Below are 21,464 nucleotides of genomic sequence, written 5' to 3'. Positions count from 1 at the left end.
CACACAACATGCAGGGAAAGACAGAAGTGCTCTGCAGGCTCCAGGTTCTTTTCACCCCCCCATGTTTGCTTCCACAACAGAGTTCTCTCACAAATACTGATTCCATTTTAAATTCAAGCAGAGTCATCATTCCACTCACTTGGGATCTGGTGGTCCATCTGACAGGGGCTTCATGGAGAGTTTACACAGTGACCTGAATACAAGGAAGGCATCCTTTTGTAAAATGTGGGAAAACTTAGCACCAGGAGTAGGTCCTGAAGAATTTCCAGATTCCTAAAGAAGTTAACATATTTCAGTATTCCATTCTGCATTAGCAGGGTGTGCAGGGCAATCCCCACCTCCTAGCAACAAGAAGTTCACAGTTACACAAACACAACCGAGGCTCTGCAGCTCTGAGCTCTCAAGACTAAACCAAACCACAATACTCTGCAGCCTAGTTAAAGAGGACAAAGCCAAGCTGCCCCCTCAGGAAAAAGAGCTAAAGGCTGTACCCAAACCAGGGAGGGCAGGTTTCAAGAAGGAAACTTGCAGTGGATTGCCTTCAGCCATGTCCAGTCAATAAGCAGCTTAAAACCCACCCAAGCTGACATTTTAACAGGGTGCCAACAGAGGCAGGAGGCCTTTGGGACAAATTCTATGGTACATCCAACCTGGCCCTGAACTTCTCCAAGGGAGAAGCCATCCACAGCCTCCCTGGGCAGCCTGTCCCACTGTCTCCCCACCCCCACTGTTGAGAATTTCTTCCTGATCTCCAGTCTAAATCTGCCCTCTTCCAGCTTCAACCCATTCCCCCTCACCCTGTCACTCCAAGCCCTTGTCAGAAGTCCCTCCCCAGCTCTGCTGTACCCCCCTCCAGGTACTGGCAAGCCTCTCTAAGGTCTCCCTGGAGCCTTCTCCAGGCAAACATGAGCAGTGCCAGCCCTCTCCTCAGTGTCTGTGACTGTTCAGCTGTACCTGAGTATCATTGGAAGAGACAGAAAGCCTGTCATCAGGTAAGGATGGTGTGTAAGCAACAGAGATTGGAGTGCCTGGAATCCCATTGGCCTGAATGTTCTCGCTGTCACTGCCGTCCTCCAGCGTGGTGCCATCGCCACCTGCACTGTCAGCAGTGCCCTCCACATCTGCCAGACAGAGACCCACAGTTAGAACAGAAATGTTACAGCAGGAGGCAAACTCAGAAGAGCTTTCAAATCTCCCCTTGACATGCTAGACATCAGCAAAGCCCAGCAGAGGCACTGAAGGCAGCAGTTACCTGGCACTATGGAGCTGAAAGCCCTCTGCATTCCCACTAATGAAAACCACCAGTTAGAGAAGGACTTCATTTGGTATTTGCAGGTGCTTTATTCTACCAAGCTTTCAAGAAGTATTGAGGGGGGAAAGAAGTCACTGCTTGGATGCACACTTGCCAGCAGAGACAACCCTGGTAGGGGAGAGCTCACCTGGAAACAAACCAACCCAAGAGTCTGTTCTGAACAGGACATTCATCTCCAGCAGAGGCAGTGTGAATTCATGCCTCAGGCCTGGCCATTCTGCTGCTGAGTAATGCACAGCTCAGGTCAGACAAGTGAGGCTGTTTCCTTCAGCATGTAAATAAGGACATTTTTTGTTAAATATTCCCAGAATCCTAGAATGGGTTGGGCTGGAAGGGACCCAAAAGATCACCTACTCCAGGTGATCCATGGCAGGGGCACCTCCCACCCAGGTTGCTGAAGGCCTCATTCAGGCTGGCCTTGAACAACTCCAGAGAGAGGGTAGCCACAACCTCCCTGAGCAACCTGTTCCAGTGTCTCCCCACCCTCACTGTAAACAATTTCTTCCAGGCTCAATCTGCCCTCCTCAAGCTTCAATCCATTCCTCCTCAGCCAATCATTCCAAGCCTTTGTAAAAAGTCCCTTCCCAGCTCTCCTGTAGCTCCCCTCAGGTACTGGAAGCTGCTCTAAGCTCTCCCTGGAGCTTCTCTTCTCCAGGCTGAACAGCCCCAACTCTCCCAGCCTGTCCCCACAGGTGAGGTTCTCCAGCCCTCTGAGCATCTTCATGGCTCCTCTGGACCTGCTCCAGCAGCTCCAGATCCTTGCTTTGCTGGGGTGAATTGCTGCAAACCAAAATGGGTCAAGCAGCAGAACAGAGTCAGTGCCAGAGTACCTCCAACCACTATGTTCACCATCTCCTGCACAATGCTCTCCACAATTTCCTGTGCCTTCTCCTCACACTCATTGCTGTCTCCATCATAAGCTCCTCCATCAGCTTTAGAAAGAGCTGCAGAAAGAAAACAAACCCAAACAAGTGTTAGCAAGAGGCTCAGAAACCAGGGAGATGCTTTAATTGCATTTAAAAACTCAACTCCAGATCTATTAATAGGAGAGTCTGTGTTTAAAAAAGGGCACCTCTGTAGGCCCTGGAAATAGTATCTGCAGAATAAAAGCCCTGCAGTGCTCAGCCTGTGGATGGAGATGAATGCACAGCCCTGGGCCAGGGAGACACAGCAAGTTTGGCTTTTACAGGCATTAAACACTGACAGTGTCCTGGGTTTGAGAGGCTGTTCTCAAAAACCTCCATCACATCACACAGGCACAAAGAGGAATCTGCTACAGTGACTACAGAGCAATGGGCTGAAGGCTTCCCAGGGGTGAGAGGGACAAAAGGCATTCTGCATTAGTCAGCCACCTGAAAATATCTGCCTGGCTCCACATCAGGGAGAGGGCAGCAAGAGACAATCCTCCAGCCCTTCCTTTTACACCCCTCTCCTTGCCTCCCTCCCTCCAGCAGAAATAGACACTGATTACTGTCTGCTGCTGTGGCTTGGTCAGCTTCTGTCTGCTCGTTCTCAGCACTGGAAATATCAGATCCATTTTCTGCCTCCAGATCCTCCTGCAGGGCCTTGTCCACATCGTTTGTGCCGTGCTCGAGCTCGCTCTCCTGCTCCTTGGACAGCTGCTCAGGCTGTGCTGGGATGTGCCTCAGCTGAGGTGACTCAGGCTCATGATGGCTTACTGGAGACTGCTGTAGATGGTGCTGCTGTCTGTGCCTCTCCTTTTCCATCTGTTTGGCTTCCTGAAGCTGCAAAAACATTGCAGTCACCCAAGAATGTCACCAGCTGAACGACTCAGGCAGCTGCACACAGGCTGTGTGCATTAGTTCACACAGAGGGCAGCTGCTGGCCCTGCTCAGGGCCTTCCTAGGGCTCCAACAGTTCAGAAACCCCATCCTTAGCATCACTGCACATCATACTCTTCCACAATGGAAGAATCCACACTGGAGTTAACCAATCTTCAGTGGGGAAGAGGGATGACTAAACTACACAGTACAGGCCCTGCAAAGGGCTTGAGCCAGGAGATGTGACAAGGACACCATGGACAAACATCACTTGAAAGCTCTCACAAAGAGTAATCACTGGAGACCTTACAAGTTCTGTTGTCAGCAGGTGGTATCAAGAGAAAGACCAAAACACAACCCCAAACTAACAGGAAGCTGCTGGGGAGTTCAAACTGAAACAAGCAGCACTTCCAAAACACTGCAGAGGAGCCTCAGGAAGAAACCATCACACTTAAAGCTGTAAGACAAAGGCTGGATCAGCTCTGTGCTTCTGGAGCTGCAATTCCCAGAGAGGGAGGAATTCTGTAACTTGGCTAATGGATTACAGCAACAGTCACTAAAGTCAAGCCAGAGCAAGGAGTCCTTCCAGCTGATGCCTTGAGGTTTTCTGGCCCTGCAGACCCAGGGTTTGAAGTTTGGTGTTTTTCATGGCTGTTATTTTGGCTGCTATGATCTCAGTCCTTTCACTACTCCACTTAAAGCTTTAAAGCTTTCTTTGCTGCCTCTTTTGGGGTGCTAGGTCTCAGCAGATAGCTCAGTGGGCTCCTTCTGGCCTCTGGGGGTCGTTTTGGTTGTTTATCTTGTTTGCAGCATGGATTGCTTCAGTGTCTCTCATCAGCACGACACTAACCCAGACAGGCAGTGTGGCATTTCCTGACACCATGGCAACAGAAGCTTCCACTGAACACAGAGGGGACAGTACAAGAAGTTTAAATCCTCTGCAGCACTCCCCCCACACCTCAACCCCCCCTTTTACACCCACCTCAGAGTGCAAAGCACAGCAGCTGCAGTGTAAGCTCCCAGAAGCTGGGCAGCCCCACAGCCTTCCCGATGACAGAGGCCGGTCGGACAGCAGGGCTGGGCCCTGGGCAGACACTCACCGCCTGATTCTCCATCCGTGCAAAGATGACATTCAGCATCTGTGTCAGGGTGGCCTTGGCTGTGGTCTGGTTGATGAGGTTCTTGCTGGCTAGGTAGATGTTGTAGCACGTCCTGACAGCCTGCAGCACGGTGCCCTCGTGGATCTCGATGTGCTGCGACGTCACTGCGGTGAGCAGAGCCTGCACAAACACACACACACATGCTGGGCCTGCCAAGCCTTGCTGGCCAGTCTGCAAGGGAGGAGAGAGCAGAACTGGATTCTTTTATAGGCACAAAGGACACTGCCTTGAGCTGAAGTTTCATGAAGTGCTGCCATGCAGCTGCAGAGCACCACACACAGCAGGAACACTTGGTGGGTTTAATCAAGCTACCAAATTCATGTTTCGTGGCACACCAGCAAGAAGTATCTGAGTTATCAGCCTTGTAGTTAATAAAAGGCATCCCAGAATTTCCTGGACAAAAGATGGCAACAGAGCAGCTGTTACAGTCTGGAGACCAACCCAAAGGGTCCCAAGTGTTTCACAAGTGTAAAGGTGAAGAACAAGAAGTGTAACATCAGGCAGTTGGCAGCAGGACAGCTGCCCGCTGCAGAAACTCTTCCCTTCTGGTCAAGCTACTCTCTGCTTCTCCACCCAACAGCAAGGAAGCCTGGGAAAGTTCAGGAAGCTGCCCAAGTCCTGTCACCAAACTGACCTTGGAGAGCTCTGCCTGTGCTGGTTGAGAAGAGATTGAGTCAGTAACTCCTGAAATGCAGCCAGGCAAGCAGAGCCCAGGCACAGACAGGCAGCTGCCTTCCCCAAACACTCCTGCCTGGAGCCTGGGCAGTCAGCACCCAGATTTAGTTGAGATTTCTTTCTCCCAACCCCAGAAAGTAGCAGCCAGCCACACACAATCCAGCAGCTGAAGCACCACTCACCATTTCTCCTTGGAAGAGAAGGGCTCCTGCTGCCTAGCATTCAGGACACTACCAACAAGGGGCAGGGGGATGCAGTCTCCACCTCTTTGCTCCAGCTGTGTCCTCCACAAAGTCATCCCATTGTGTCACCTTCTGTCCCCTTGTGAAATTCTTAGTCACCCCAATTTAACATCTCCAAGTCCAATGTTAGCTTCCTTCTCAGTTCAGTAAAGACTTAGAGGATTTTCCCCCACTTCTCAGTATCAGGAGAGAAATCCTGCTGGCAGAGAAAAGGTGACAGGGCCCCAGACTGACTCTGTGCTCTGCTAATTGCCTCAGCAGCCTGCATTGCCCAAGTTTCTTCCCCAGGCTTGTTGTGACTACCAGAGCTCATTTCTTTTCACACCACCTGATAAGAGCTTGTGGAGGCACAGAAATGTTTATGCAGACACAGAGCCAGATCCCCACACAGTAATGCAAATTCCCTGAGCAGCCACCTCTCACTGGCTGGCCAAGGAATCAGTCCTGCCTGCAGGGCAGCCCCTTGCAGCCAAAAACCTCCAGGTGGCTGCAGAGGTCCTACAGCCCCTTGAGACAGCAAACCTCACTGGCTACTAACCCTGCTGGCACTGCTGAGCACTTCAAACTTTGATCTTTTGCTAACTCCCTTCATGCTCAGTTTGATTCAGAAGCATCCTCAGACTATGACTCATGCCTGCTTCACCTCTCAAGGCCATGTCTCTCGCTCTACTATCACAGCCCAGCAGGACCACACAACCCCGACCAGCTACACAGTGACAATGCAGGCCCTGGAGAGGAGGAAGAACAAAAGCTCTGCCTTCCCCCCAGCCCTGCTCACCTTGCAGCAGCTCTGGGGCATGAAGCCACCTGTGCTGCTTTAATGGCAGCACATTAGCACAGCTGAAACCACAGCAAAACTCCCCAGGTGCTTTTCTGCTGTATGGGGGTTTGTGTATTTATCTCAGAAGTGATTTCAGGTGATTCAGAGCATCAGCAGGTGCCATGGCAGGACAACAGCTGGGAGCAAAACCTGGGCAGAAGAATGGCCCTCTGCAGAGATCAGAACAGTGAGCTACTGACTATGGAATCACAGCATGAAGTTGCTCTTTTCCATCATGGCAAAGATTTGCTGCTCCAGGCTTCTTGCAGCAGAGTTCCCACTCCTCCTGGTCACACTTAGCTCATCTGTTTTCATCCACTCTTCAGCCAGAGCTAAGGAGAGATGCTTAAAGAGAGAACACCTGCTTGACTCTGCTCCTCCCCTTGGCTGTTCTTTAGGCATGGAAGGAAAACTCTGAGCAAACACTGCAAGCTCCACTTCAGGTCCTTCCAGAGAGCCCTCAGGCAGGGAGCAGCGAGAGCACTGGGAGAGAAGGGATGCCAGGGAGACAGAATGACTTCTGTCACTGATCAACAAGAGCTTCCCTCTGCAAGGTAAAAGGCATCTTCAGTGCCTGGGCAAAGTAACACAACAGCAGCATAACCCACATGTAACAACCAGCTGCTGAAGTGGTGGAGGGGCATGGGAAAGGCTATGTGTGGGCTATGAAAAGGAGGAGGAGAACAAACGGCCCTCTCTGGGAGGAAACAAGTCAGAGCCTGCAAGACAGGCTGGCACCCCAGGCTACAAACACAGCCACAGCAGACAACCACCACTCATCCCTCACAGCTACCTGCAGCTGCCTTTCACCACTCACTCACAGCCCCCCAGAGCCCACTGGGTGTCACTTCCCCTTGGTGCCTCACTCCTGTCAGCTGCCACAGCCATTCCCTGTAATGAACCCCCATCATTAATGGGTGCAATCACAGAGCTGCCACAGCTCACCCCAGAAACACCGATCTGTACAACCCTTACACAGGCCATGGAAAGAAGCCTCAGCCCTCCCTCAAGCAGGAGTGTGACCCAGCAGCAGAGAAGTGCCATGGTAACAGCTGACTGCCAGGGCTAATTGCAGCTCATCAAGTAATTCCAAACTGGATTTCAAAATCTGCTGCTTAATTACCACCTTCCCTGCTGGGAGTGCAGGATTATTTGACAGCAATTCCTCACAATTACAGAGTTCCACTCAGCTGCTGTGACTGAAATTTCACCCAGTGGTCTGTGCCCCAGACTGGAGGTCACAGCCAGGAATGCACCCAAAAAGCAGTGGGGGAGAGCAGGGCAAGAAGCATAAGCCAACAAGTGCCCATCTCAAAGAGGAGCCAGAAAGCAGTGCAGAATCACCATGACATCAGCAATCAAACAGCAGTGGCCTGCTGCTGTCACACTGCAAGTGCTGGAACAGGAACTGCATTACCTTTATTATCTGCAGCTGAACCCCTTCGTCTGTCTGGGGGCCTTGAAAGCAGCCACATATTGTCTCAATAATTCTATCAATTAGTTTTTTGCCTGGAGCTGTGCTGTCTGGAGCATTCCCTGTCAAGTGTCCATATGCTATAAGTTTCTGTGGAGAAAGGAAAAAACACAACCAAGCACATCAACAAAGGCTTCAAAACCAAGTCAGCTTCTGATGATGATAAACAACTCCACTCTGTAGCTGTGACTTGCAGTGAATAACCAAACCAGGGCATTCTACCCCAATTCTCATCCAGGAGCTTTTTTTAACTGCCTTCCAGACTGATTCAGTTGTCACTGGATTCAATACAAAGTTTGTCAGCAAGCTTAACATTAAAGCTTCTCTGCATAGTTAAGAGCATTTTAAACCAAACAGGACTCTCAAGCCTAGCTCACATCACACCAGGCTTCCAGAGGAGTCAGCACACAACCAGACAGAGCAGCTGCAAATGCTTTCTATTTAAGCTGCTAGCAGTCTTCTGGTTTGAAGAGTACACAGATTCATAGAATGGGCTGGGCTGGAAGGGACCTTCAGGATCATCCAGCTCCAACTCCCCTGCCATGGGCAGGGACACCTCCCACCAGCCCAGGCTGCTCAAGGCCTCAACCAGCCTGGCCTTGAGCACTGCAAGGGCTGAAGCCTCCTCAACTTCTCTGGGCAACCTGCTCCAGTGTGTCACCAAGGTGATAAACAGCAGCAAATGCATTTAATCGTGCTGGACCTGCTGTGGCAGCTCAGCACAGAGACACACACCAGAACCACCAGGGAGATGAAAACACGCTGCTGTCCCTTGCCCTAACCAACCCCCCCAAGCATGGAGCCGTGGCCATACAGACACAAACGTGGTTGGCCTAGGGGATCTCTCAGGCCCCCCCAACCCCTACCCACTGCGAGGAAGGGAGGTGAGGTGTGTGTGTGCAGCAGAGTGCAGGAGCAGGGAGGCAGTGGCTGCAGGGGCTGGGCCCCCGGGACAGACCTGTAAACAGTCGAGAGAGGTGCTGACGATGCGGGGGCAGCGCGACTGGCAGGCCAGCTCAAACGGCAGGAAGTGTTTGTCTGCTTCGATGAAGCTGCTCTTGGACTTCACCGGCGGGAGGGTGCTGGAGCCAGGCTTTGCTTCGCCATGAGGGGGACTGCAGAGAAGGGCAGCGTTAGAGCGGGGCAGGGGGCATCACGCGGCCGGCCGCGCCGCAGCGCTTAAGGGTGGCACAGCCAGGAACCTGAGGAGGCAGTCCTCGCTCTGGAGCTCAGCACCGTGACCTTTCCTGACCTGGAGCCCTAATCCCCCTCCCTGGCCAGGCACCAGCCAGCTCCCTCGGAGCCATTTCCTGCCGTTCTCCCAGGCTCTGTGCCTTGCACCCTCGCAGCGGCAGCGCTTTTAGCACCTTCCCGAGCACCACCAGGCTCACAAAAGGCCCTGAAAAACGCTCCTCAGAGAGCCCAGCAGGCACCCCAGTGCAGATTAAGTATGCAAACAGCCTGGGAAGGCGAGAGCCCCAGCACCCACCAGAATGAGCCACCACTTACCTCTGCTTTTCTGTTTCAGCCTTGATTTCCTCTGCAAGAAGAAACAAAGACAGAGTTATGGCAAGGCCATCACAACCACACACACAGGTTAACTGTGAATGATCACACCGCAGAGCTGTGCAGGCAAACCAGGACTGCCTTGAAGAAGCAAAGACAGCTTTCTAAGCAGCTCTGTAAGAGTCTCCACCTGCCCTGGCTGCAGGGCCAGACAAACCATGAACTAGTTCCATATTCCAGGTGTCCAGCAGTCCTCAGCAGCCATCAGCCACAAGTCTGGCAGTCAGCTAAAGGGATGTCTGCTCCCTAGCAGGTTAGGATGCTTCATCCATTGGCTTGCTGGAACACAGGCTCCTGACCAGCAGGAAGCAGCAGCTCTTCCTCCCTCCCAGCATCTTCACACCCTTCATTGTTCTACCTCCCACCTTTGCACTCTCATCCTCAGGATGCTCTGAGGTCTGCCTTGCTTAGCACTGACTTGTCTGGGTCCTGAGCTAAGAGAACGTTACCAAACTCAGCCTGCTGCTGTCTTCCTGCCCCGTCAGATCATCTCTGAGTTAAGTCTCTGCTTTGTAAACTTGCAAAGGTTACCAAATCAATCACAAAGCCCAGGCAGAGCTGCTCAGAGCCCTCATTGTGCTGCCATAGGCTAACCACTCATCACTACTCCTTACAACGCTACAGGGAATTGTCTTCAGGCTCAGTCACAACAGCTCACATCAGAGAGGGATCTTCTGTCAGCGAGGGAAGCACAGCACAGCTCCAGGGGAAGAGCTTCACCGAGTGACACTCCAACGGTGCTGCTGCTCTGAGCAGCACTGCATCGGGCTGGGAAACTGAGTCTGCGATTCCCAACCTCTGCTAAATGAGACAGAGCTTCTTGCAGTGGCTGACAAAGGATTTTAGGAGACCCGAGTATTGTGAATGGCAGAGAAGCACCTGACAGGAACGAGGCAGAGAGCTGACTGCAGCTTTCCTTCTACCCCTGAGAACACAGCAATCCTGACCTCCCTTGCTGTCTGATTGCTCCTGCTGCTCTGCAGGCCAAGACACAAGTTAATCACAGCACAATTTCATGGTCATGCACCAGCCACAGCCAGCAGGAAGCATACAGGAATCCAACAGGTATGATCAGAGAAAACCAGATTACAGCAGAGGTAGCTAACAACTCTCTGGCTGGATTAACACCTTGCCAAAGCCAACACTGACACAGGGAGTCTTAATGAGACAAGGCAATCCCTGCCAGACTCCTGTGGTGTGAGGCTGCTGGAGCCCTGGAGCAGGCTGCCCAGAGAGGCTGTGGAGTCTCCTCCTCTGGAGAGCTTCCAACCCTCCCTGGTCACTGTGCTTCTGGACAAGCTGCTGTGGGTGCCCTGCCGGAGCAGGGGCTTGGACTGGATGATCCCCCAAGGTTCAGACTGCTCATGCAGTGTTCTAAGATGGAAAGTGCTTCCAGGAGGAGAAAAACCAAACTAGTTTCCAGATTCTTCTCCCTTCAACACCCAGTAACCAGCTCAGCTCACCTGCAATGTCACTGCAGAGAGCTGCTAGGATTACAACTGAGCACCAGGGTCAAACTGGGCCAAGCAGGGGCTGTGGGCAACACTGTCTCGACTAGTCCATGATGCTGATCAAACTCCAACTAACTCACTGTTAGCTCCATTAACCTGATTGAAAGGATACTTTAAACCTTAATTACACTGCAGGGTGTGTCTAATTCCCATATGAAGCTTGGTTAGGACTGGGTTATTCCCTTGGTTCCTATGCCAACAGCCCCTACAGATTGAAAGAGATCATCTCCTTCAGGACCTCTTCCTCTCTGCTTACCTAACTACGCCATAGTATCAAGTGAAACAGAAGCACTTTGTTAGCATTCCTGCTCCAGCTGGGGAGCTATGGAGTGCTCATTATCACAGAGAGAACAGCAAATTACATTCAACATGGAAACATGAAAATGGGTGCTGAGGGAGGGCTTTTGTTTCTTTGCTGAAGAATAGGAGAGGATAAAACATGGAATTAGGAGAGACCCCCAGAAGAGTCTGATCAGAGGCTATGCTGCAGTCACTCAGGGCAGAATCACTGTAATTTGGAGAAGCAGCAATTTCACCAACTGAGTTCAGGGGTACAGAGCATAGAGATCAGCAGCACACAACCAGAGGCTTAGCAGCTGCCTCATGAAAACACCGCCGTGCTGCACTGAAAAGCCACTGCAAGCCTTGGGAGACCAACACAAGACCAAGCCCCGAGCAGCCTCTCTGCCTCAGGAATGCACTTCTCATACTCTTGCCAAAACCCATGGCTGCCACCTGGGTAACCCCATAACGAGGGAGAACCAAACTAATCACCAGGGACAAATTCCATGAGCCAAGGAGTCCAATCAGTGCAATGCTTTCCAGAAGGGAGGCTCTGGACCCACAGCCCCTCCCGGGGTGAGGCTCCTGGAAGCACTGCAAACTGCCCCAGGAAGGGCTGGGAATCTGTGAATGCAGTTTCAAATGCATAGGGAGGGGGAAGCTAAGCCTTGAAGGATGAGAAGACTGAATGATGTCAAACAATATGTAACACCTCCAGCTCCTCTGGGCTCCTCCATTGAGGAGAGCCAGAGTCCCCCTCCGGCACGGCCCTGACTCCGCAGATGGGGCACATGAGCTTCGACAGATTCAGCAACCAGAAAGCAGAGTGAAAAACATCAGGGCAGGCAGAATTCCCAGCAGGATGCACTGAGGGGGGACTCAGCTCCTCCAGCCCCCTCCCTCAAGTGCTCCCCGGGTCACTGGAGGCAGTGCAGCAGCCAGCGGAGCTGCAGCTCGCCCTGCACGCAGGAGCAGCTCTGCTCTCCCAGCTTGTGCACCGTGTCTGCCCAGCTCCAGAGCTGATCAACCACCAATAACTCTTTCTTTGACACAGCAGCTCGACATGCTGCCCCCAGGAATTTAGAGAGGCCAAAAGCAGCCTCAGTTCTGCTGCTGCTACCTTGGAGAAGTGAACTTGCACCCAGGGGGTTGTATGTCTCCCCTCTTCGGGCACCGAGTACAACAGAGCAGCTTTGGCCTCTCAGGGGAAGGGAGGAAGCGAAGGCTGCAGCTCTCGCAGACCTGAGGGCCCTTCTGTACCTGCAAGTGCACACACAACATCTGCATAATCATCTAACACCCCACATCCAATCCAGAACTTGAAGAGCCAAGCAGCCCTACCCCAGATCTGAACTTGGGGAAGCAGGGAACAAACCCCAACCCCCCAGGCTGGGCAGAAGGGCCAAGCACTGGCAGTTTTTTCTGAAGGCCTTGATCCCAGCCTGCATCCTGCTCCAGCAGCAGCCAGCAGCATGTGCCTCAGTAAGTGCAGAGGAGAAAAGCAGGGCAGGAAGGCTGCAGCAGTCCCCTCCCACAGCAGCTGTGGCTTTACACTGCTGCTGCAGCAGGGCTGCTCCTGCAGGTCTGCCAACTCTTGCCACACTCAGCTTCCAGCCCTGTTAAACAACTGCAGCCTCTGGGAATCCTCTCCTGCTTCGCTTGGAGTGAGCCGAGCTCCTCACAGGATATCCGGCTCTGCATCACCAGCCACTGCCATCAACTACTCTCTCCTCATCTCTGTGCCACTTGGGAGCTCACAAACTTCCTTTGTCATCCATCTGCAAGTGGCACACTCAGCTGGATCTTTTCTGGAAGATACTCCACACTTTCAGCCACCACTGCTGACCTCCAGTGCCTGGTGTCTAAGGCCCCTGTCTCTCTGGGATGCAGCAAGAGAGCAGAGCTCCACACGAAGTACCTGAGCCCTTCATGAAGTGCTGTGGCAGCTTCCTCCTGGCTTTCCTCCACTGTGTGCTGACTTGTCCTTTTGCCAAAGGAATCAGGACTTCCATGGAATCAACCCCAACTTTCCCCTCCCCATGGATGGAAGCTTACTCAGAGCCCACACTTATCAAACACTTCAATCATCTCAGACTAGAGACCCTTTAGAACCTCCTGACCCTAACAAGCTGATACAAACTTTGGGTTAGCTTCAAACTGGGCTTTTTTCCCCTGGCTCCATCTTAAAGCAGCTCCTGGGTGGTGCTGGAGCAGGACTCCAGAGCTGCTGGGTGCACCCTCACTGTGTCACCTGGCAGCACAGCTGCTCTCTTCACCGAGCGTGACTCAGCTCGCTGGGCAGTGCAGCACAGCCAACGTTTGTGCCCAGATAATTAATGCTATGGAATGAAGACTGCCACAGGTTACAGCTCCTGGCCCACCAAAGCAGCATCCTCATTACAAAGCCACCAAGACTTCAGCTGACCACTGTGGCAGGCTCTGGCACTCGCATACAGGTGAGCACACGCTTGGCTGTGACGGCCACCCCTCGAGCAAACCATTTGGGACATCTCTCTTATTTTCTGCTACATTCCACTCACTCATTTGCTTGGTTGGTGACAACTGAAGACTGCAATAAATGTTTTACTACTGCTTTGTGCTCCTTCTGGCAGGGACAGGCTGCTGCAGCAGAACAAGACTGTCATTATGTTCCTCAGCCTTGTTTCTGCCTGGTTTGGCAGCAGGAACAAAAGCCACACGTCCACCGCTCACACAGCCCACCTCCCGGGGAGCACTTGGCTGGGGAGCACAGCCCTTCCCTCAGCCTCAGTCCTCCTTGCAAGTCTGGTTTGCCAGGGGCAAGCACACAAGCAGAGCAGTTGGGATGCACCCTAATGCCCCCCTTCAGCAAGTGCACCCAGGCACCACAAACTGCTGCTACAGACAGGGAGTCACTCAAGCTCCACACTGCCCCAGCTCAGCAAAGCAGCTCTCCCCCTGCTGCCCCCTCCCCGGGCAGAAGCAGCTGATACGCTCACCAGTGGTGACACCTATGCAGAAGAGCCCCATGGAAACCAGTCAGTCCTAACACACAACAGTGAGTGTTCCAGGCCGTATTTAGCTCACAGCAGATGTTTATTGTGACTGCTAGAACAGTACTTTCAAACCCACTACCTCCAGTCAAGAGTGAGGAGCTGTGTGAGCTAACTCTTCCTACAGCCTGCAAAGAGAGCACCTCCATGCTCTTCCATTCCCATCCTGACAGCAGAAGCAAGCTTTTGCTCTAAGATTTCCAGTGTCTATGAGGAGGTTTCACAAACCTTTCTGCCAAGCACCTTGTACTGTGAACTGTCAGAGCCTAGAGAGCACCAAGGACAAGGGAAGCTCTAAGGACACCTAGAATCAAATTCAAAGATGCTTCTGCAACACAGCAAAACCCACAGTCTGGTTTAGACCTGCTGTAGGTCTCTGCTTCTAACTGGCTGGGGGGTTTTGTCCTTTTGGAACTGGACAGGTTAAAAGGCAGTTCAGAAGTTGGAAATTAAACTTTACTCCAGATGTAAACACAAGACCCTTATGAGTTCAGGATACCTTAAGAAACAACCAGCATCACCCCAACCTTTCCCAGCAAGCAGCCTGCTCACTACAGTTAACTTCAACAGCAATCTGCAAGTAGGGATAAAACAAAACAGCCCAAGCAGCAAAGCCAAATGACACTGCAAGCCTCTCACCCCTTTCAAACAGTAAAACTTTAAAGGTCACTGCTAGCTACTGGTGACTTTCTAATTCAGGAAGCCTTCTGTCCCTTCCCTTTAGCTGGAGCTCTGCATCACAAGGAAATCTCCACAGATAGTCTCCTGGCTATATCCCTACATCTTTATGACTGTCTGTACAACTCATCAAGCTGCACTGGACACAGAAAACAAAGACTTTGGCACCAGAGAGGTGTGGGCTGATGACAGTTTTGATGCCTAGGGTATGCCCCTCAGACCCACCTCGGCTTTGTAACTTCCAAACCACAACCTGCATTTGGAACAGAAAACTCCAGCTTGGAATCAGAAGCCCTGATGCTCACAAGCCCTGATCTCCCCAGGGAAGCTCTCAAAGCCATCACACTGCTGCTGAAGTCCCCATCTCTGCACTAGATTCTGCCAGAGGAGGCAGCTCAGGCAGATGTCTGGATGGACACTAGGATGTGAGAGCTGCAGAGGCTGCCCTCAGCACAGCACCTATGCAGCAGAGTCATACAAGGAAACTTCTGTCTCCTATCTTCTGTTGGCATCCCAAAGCAGCATTTCTTGAAGTCCAGCCTGCTTCACTGAAAGCTCCTCACATGACAGCTCTTTCTCCTCAGATGCTCATCAGCAGACCAGGTCCTACTTCAAGCAGGCACCACTGTGTTAACCCCACCCTTGCTGCACGCTGCTGGAGGGAAGTGCTCCTTTCACCACTGCTTACCAAAGCATTAGATAGCCACAGGAGTGCTTGGGCTGGAGAACACCTCCAAGGTCAATGAGTCTAACTGTCAGCCTGTGACCACCACAGCCACTAAACCGTGTCCCCAAGGGCCATGTCCCCACGTCAGAGTCCAGACAACATCAGTGTTCCCATCAGTACCTCATGGATCCACGAGTTCATCATCAACCAGGGTGAAAAAGTGTCCTTGCAGTGGCCACACCACCTGGCTCCACAGCCATGAGACACAGCCACACAGCTCTTATTTACCAGTAGCTGCTTTCTGCTGCCCTGAGCCTGCCCCTCCTGCACGCTCTGTAAGAGCCTTTCAGGACACACCACTCCATAAATGTGTTGGAAAGGACAACAAATGAAGGCTGTTTAACCTGCACCAGCTGTTGGGATCAAACCAGGGAATTTCAGAAGCCAGCACCGAGCTTGGTGGCTGCTCCTGGGCAATCTATTTGTGATCAGTGCAAACCTCTACCAGCTCACATCTCATACACCTGATTAGTAGTATTAGCAGCAGTGATTTGAAGGCACTGGTATCTAACAGGATCTTGGCCATCCCTACCTGTGCAGAGGCAAAGCTTTAACTAACTTGGTTATGAATTGTGGGTGCAGGGACTGCCACAGGCACAAGCTTCACAGAGGCTCATTTCCATAAGGCTACACACAGCCTTTAATTTCTACAGATGTGGGCAATAAATAGCTGAAGAGTCTGCAGGTTTGTTGCAAGAGGTCCTCAAAATTACATCCATTGTTCTTTAAAGAACAGTTGGAAAGCCCTTCCTCTCCTTGGGAGGGTACTTCACCCTGGCCTGCCCTCCCTCTGGTCCAGCTGCAGAGAGCAGCTTTGAGGTCTGGTCTGGAGGGTGGGGTAAGGGATGTGATGAAGTGAACTCCTGCAAAGCAGCATAAAAGAAGCAATCACCCAAAGAGTAAAGGGAAGCAGCGTTTCAGTGCCGTTCCACCGGCCTCAAGCTCATCACTGAACAGCCTGGAGAGGAACCAAGCAAGGACAGCAGGCTCTGCTTTTATGGGAAAGGAGGAGATCAAGGACAGAACAGCCCAAGTGATCTTTGAACCTGCCCTGTAAAGGCAGCATTAATAATTCACAGAATTGTGTCTTGAGCTTAAGAACACAGTGCAAGACCCAGGGATGAGCAGCAAGCTTGTGCCCTCTTCTTCTGCAGCTCAGACCCAAAGCTAAGCTGCCCTGAACACCCCTAACCAGCACAGCGCTGGAGCATTTCAGGTAAGAACATTTCTCTGGGCAGCCAAGACCTATTTGTGTGCCTAATTATGCACACAGTCATACAAAATAAAGTGCCATGTCTTAAGTCACAAGTGCAAAACATCTCAGGGTCTCATGTCACTGCAGGTGAAGAAAGTGTTAATCACACCTCTCAGGCAGCCAGCTCCCCAGCTCTGATGCAAGTGCAGCTGTCCCAGGCCAGCGACTTTCCTTACAGCAGCTACAAAGCTCTGCTTGCAGTTCAGGAGAACGAAAGCAGAGGCTAATTTCTCCCCTCCCCTGCCTCACAGGCTCCAGCACAACACTCCTGCACATGGCCCAGGCCACCAGGCAAGGAGAGTTAAGACTCTGCACTTCCAGGTTTCCTGAGCTGCAGAAGGAAACCCTGGGATGGTCTGGCAGCTGCTGCACCCCTGGGTCCATGCAATGAAGCCACCCTGCCCCCTGCACACAGGCAGACCCTGCAGGCTCTCTGCCAGGCACACTGTGGGTTAGCTCTGCACACTGCAAACCCCATGCTCAGAGGACACCGCCACCAGCCTGTGCTTCTCCCCTGCACTACAAGCACAGTTCTGAGGGAGTCTGCACCAGGTTTAGAATGGCAATGGGATGGGGAGCTGCCAAGGAATCAAACCAGGGCCACACTACTTCTGTTTGAAAATTGCAGGGTGCTTCACAGCCAGTCCCCTCCAGATCTGGGGTTTAGTCAAGAGAAAGGAAATCCCAACATGGAACTCTCCCATGTGCAGTTTAGGAGGAGGCACCCAGCCTTCTGCCAGCTCCTGAAAAGCACAGCCAGATGCAAGACATCTCTGAAGCAACTTCTGTTGAATGCCAGAACTGGTTTAGAAGGCTGAGTGACAGGGAGATCTGCAACATCAGAGAACAGCCCCAGCCCACTGTTTGCCTCCCTGTGCCTGAGCAGAAGCAACAGACTTAATTGTGGTTCTTGCCTGTGGTTTTTCATTCTCCAGTTTGTGCTGCTCTTCAAACACATCTCGGTGACAGGAAAGCCCGCACACTGCCGAACAGGGAGCGCTGCACCCGGAGCGGCGTCAGGCACAGAGTCAGCAGAACCCCCACGTGCCCTACACAAGCTCCAAAGCTGTGCCCTCCCTGGAGGTGTTCCAGGCCAGGCTGGGTGAGGCCTTGAGCAGCCTGGGCTGGTGGAGGGGTCCCTGCCCATGGCAGGGGGTTGGAACTGGATGAGCTTTGAGGGCTCTTCCAACCCAACCCATACTGTGATTCCAGGATCACACCAAGAGCCCAGACTCCTCCAAGACTTCAAGTTCAGAGCTCCTGCTCCCCAGCTAAAACTTCACCATCTACTACCACAGCCACAGTGAAAACTGAAGTGTAAAACTTCAAGCTGAGCAATACACAAAATCCTAGAATCACAGAACCAGCTTGGCTGAAAGAGCCTTGTCTGATCAACAGCTAACCCAGCACTTGGCCACATCCCTCAGCACCACAGCCACAAATCAAACCCAGAAGGCGCCAAACAAAATCTCCAACACCAGGAACACCACCTGAAAGCTAAGGCTACAGATAGAGTGGAAAGAAGCCATGGGAAGAACAGGGCAAAACAAGAACCCAAACCATGCCAAAATCTGCCAATATTGATCCATTCAAATGAAATCTTAAGGAAGCCTTTTCCTACCAGCATGGCAGCTTTGACCATGTGAAATTCAGCCCTGAAGAGCACAGGAGCTCCAGAAGACTAAGATGTGGGGAACCCCCCCTCTAATCTATCCCCAAACCCTGGGCTGACTTTTTACTTTCAAACCTTTCTTCCCTGAGGGCTCCTTTTGTTCCCCCTGCCACCATGCACCAGCCATTCCCCTGCCCTGCCTGGGATCACCAGGAGGCCAGTACCCCAGTAATCACTCAGGTCAACCTCCCCACCCTCCTGGCCATGCTGGTGCAGCAGGCAGATGTCTTCCAGTCCTTTCCAATCTTCTCAGTGTCCTAAGACTGATTAGGAATCAATAAGGGAGTTCTGCCAGGCAGTCCCAGCTGTGGGGACTGGCCAGGCCTGGTTTTAGCAGCTCACTTACACTTCAAATGGGAAGCACCTTCTAACAAGCCTCACCCACCCTCCCCTCAGAAGAGGGCTTTCTATTCAACACCCCCCTGCAGTCCATTAAGATCATGGAGCCCAACCTGTAACCAGCACTGCCAGGGCACCACCAACCCATGGCCCTCGGCACCACACCTCCACAGCTTTGAAACCCCTCCAGGGATGGGGACACCCCCACTGCCCTGGGCAGCCTGGGCCAGGCCTGCACAACCCTTTGGGGGAAGAACTGTTCCTCATGGCCAACCTAAACCTCAAAACTACATTTCAGGAGATACTGAAAATCAATGTTAACCCTTCAGAACCATCAAAGGCTTGAACTGAGGCTGTGTTCCAGGATGAAGTCAAACTTCCACCCAGGATAAATACCATTTTTTCTCTCCAAGACAATATTTGATACTCCTTCTCCACTAAAGCCTTTCCAACCCAAACACAGCCTACCCTCTTTCTACAACAGTTCTTCTGTGCCCCCTGCCAACCACTGCCTTTGTCAAAGGAGATGGAAGCTCCTCAGCACTGCCATTCTACACACATCCAACACAAGAGCTCCTTCCCCTATGCACAACCTCTCCTGAGCGAGCCCCATGAATTCAACACGATGCTACTTTACACCTCAAATACAGAAAGCGACCTGGAAAGCAGTTTCTGGAGCCAACCAACATCACCTCTACCAAGCCAAGTTTTCATCTTTGTGGATGTAGATGAGCCCTCAAGCACCCTGCAAGCCTGACAGGTAAAGCCAAGCTTGGCAAAGCAAGAGCAGGGAAGGGCAGCTACAGCTCCTGGGCACTGTGTGTTTATTAAATGCACACACATCTTGGTTTGTACCAGCAAAAAGCCTCCATTCATGCTGCTGGCTTCCTTCAAAACCAGTTTCACAATTGCAAGCAGAAAAGAAATGCTGCATGGACAATGGTGACTTGTGCACAGTGAAACTAGCTGCCCAGAGCACACACAGGCAATGCCACAGTGCCCATCTCTCCTTCTGCAGCACAGGAGAGGCTCCAAAACCCCTGGGCTTGAGCTCCCAAATGACAACTAATTTTGATGAAGGATGGAAAGCAGTCTGCTGAGAACAGCATTCTCCAAAAGACAAATTTAGCTCATCCAACACTTCTCCAGCAAAATGACTCCAGAGGAGTAACACAACACTGCTCCTCAAAATGCATTTGTACCTGCTTGTGCTGCTTTAGGAAGGTCTTCTCCCAAGGCCCCCAGAGGTCACAACATGCACATGAATTGCTGCCCTGACTGTTGGCTCCCTCTGACAGCAGAGCATGGTTAGCCATGGGGGTGAGGGGCCAGGAAAGCATTTATGCTGGCGAGCCTTTGCCAGGCCCTTGCCAAGTCTGTGCATAGGTCAGTCTATAGGTCAGTCACTCTGAGGTGCCAGGGGTACCTGTTTTCAGGAAAACCAAGGGCCAGTGCTGAATGATATCCTGCTGCTTCACCATCTTTCATGTGTGTGGAATGGCAGCACGAGTGGTGACTGCACAGAATGGCTGAGGCTGGAAGAGACCTTAGAGATCACCTAATCCACCCCCCTGCCATGGGCAGGGACACCTCTCAAGCAGCCCAAGTTGCTCGAGGCCTCATCCAACCTGGCCTTGAGCATCTCCAGAGAGGGGACATCCACAACCTCTCTGGACAATGCATTCCAGAATCCTGCCACTCACAGTGAAGAATTTCTTCCCACTTGCCAGAGAGCTACCTCATCCAGCAGGACCTCTGCATGGCAGACTTGCCCAAGGAGCACTGAAGAACCTTTTGAGACACAGTTTCAGCCCTCTTCCAGAACTCCAAGCAGCACACAGACACTTTGCTTCCAAGTACATAGCAGGAACATAGCTGTGTCCTTTTACAGTGTTTGCTGTTCTTGTTTCAAAGAGCAGCTGATCTGCAGCTGAACCAGCAGCCTTTACACCAGCAGGGAATTCTGCTTTGCTCTGCTTGGCCCCTCCATAAAGCACCTTCCAGGCACAGCCCACACTGGCACAAAGCACTAACAGTTTTTCTTCAGTCTATTAAAAACTTGATATTCAGCTGAGGATTTCCACCCCACCCCCTGCCAAGGCCTTTTATGGACCATACATAATGCAGAGTAAGGTAAACTCATTCCCTACCTAGATTAAGAGCAGCTGCTATGCAAGTAAACAATTAAGAGGTCCAAATTAGCTGTTTAGGACACACACCTGATGCAACTGGTGCAGAGGAGCTTACCAAGACGATCGGGGGCTGGAGCACCTGGGGGTCGTTCAGCCTGGAGAAGAGAAGGCTCCAGGCTGACCTCCGAGCAGCCTTCCAGTACCTGAAGGGGCTACAAGAAGGCTGCCCAGAAAAATGGCCACACTAGAAGGAGCTCATCTGTCCAGAGGCCAGCCTGCCACAGCAACACAGCAGGGATGGTGTAGGGGTTTTCTGCCTCAGAGCTCACAGATCAGAAATAGATGCAGCATAATCCTCAAGGAATGCAGCAGCACGGGTTTGTACAACAGCACATCAGGACCAGAAATGACAAATGGATACTCTGGAGGCCTCTCCAAAGCCTGCCTGTCAGTCTCAAGCTAAAACCCAGAGTGGCTGTTTCTGAGACACTTCAAGAGCAGCTTGCCTCACACTAACCATGTAAAGCTCTGCTTTATTTCTCTCCCAAGTACACAGAATAAAGTTAAGAGAAAGACCAAAGGGGTGGCAGGTTAATCCCACCTGCCTGAGGCATCAGATGATCACCCACAACTCCGGTGAGCACTGCAGGAAAACGCTTTCCCAGTCTGAATTACTGAGAAAGAAACAAATAGTTGAACCACTGCCACTTCCCCCCTCCAACTGCCAAGGCCTTTCACAAAGAAAACAAGGTTTGGTTTTGTAATTGAAATTACTACAAGAGATAACCTGGATGACAAAAGAACAA

At 51.9% G+C, this 21,464-nt stretch overlaps 1 protein-coding gene across 1 annotated transcript in view; it reads right to left on the bottom strand.

Annotated features, from left to right (window-relative positions):
- The window catches only part of ARFGEF1 (ADP ribosylation factor guanine nucleotide exchange factor 1), a 48,343-nt gene that overhangs the window by 25,456 nt on the left and 1,423 nt on the right, over nucleotides 1–21,464 (bottom strand). Inside the window, exons 2-9 of the mRNA XM_054178967.1 lie at nucleotides 8,974–9,004; nucleotides 8,423–8,579; nucleotides 7,408–7,554; nucleotides 4,194–4,373; nucleotides 2,784–3,057; nucleotides 2,143–2,256; nucleotides 955–1,121; nucleotides 140–273 (exon numbers count right to left, since the gene is read on the bottom strand). Coding sequence (XP_054034942.1) covers nucleotides 140–273; nucleotides 955–1,121; nucleotides 2,143–2,256; nucleotides 2,784–3,057; nucleotides 4,194–4,373; nucleotides 7,408–7,554; nucleotides 8,423–8,579; nucleotides 8,974–9,004 — 1,204 coding nt within the window. The remainder of the gene's footprint in view (nucleotides 1–139; nucleotides 274–954; nucleotides 1,122–2,142; nucleotides 2,257–2,783; nucleotides 3,058–4,193; nucleotides 4,374–7,407; nucleotides 7,555–8,422; nucleotides 8,580–8,973; nucleotides 9,005–21,464) is intronic.

This window comes from Dryobates pubescens, chromosome 3 (assembly GCF_014839835.1).
Source record: "Dryobates pubescens isolate bDryPub1 chromosome 3, bDryPub1.pri, whole genome shotgun sequence".
In the NCBI taxonomy this organism is placed as follows: Eukaryota; Metazoa; Chordata; class Aves; order Piciformes; family Picidae; genus Dryobates; species Dryobates pubescens.
The sequence above is the reverse complement of the archived record's forward strand: the minus strand, read 5'-3'. Positions and strand labels throughout refer to the sequence as shown.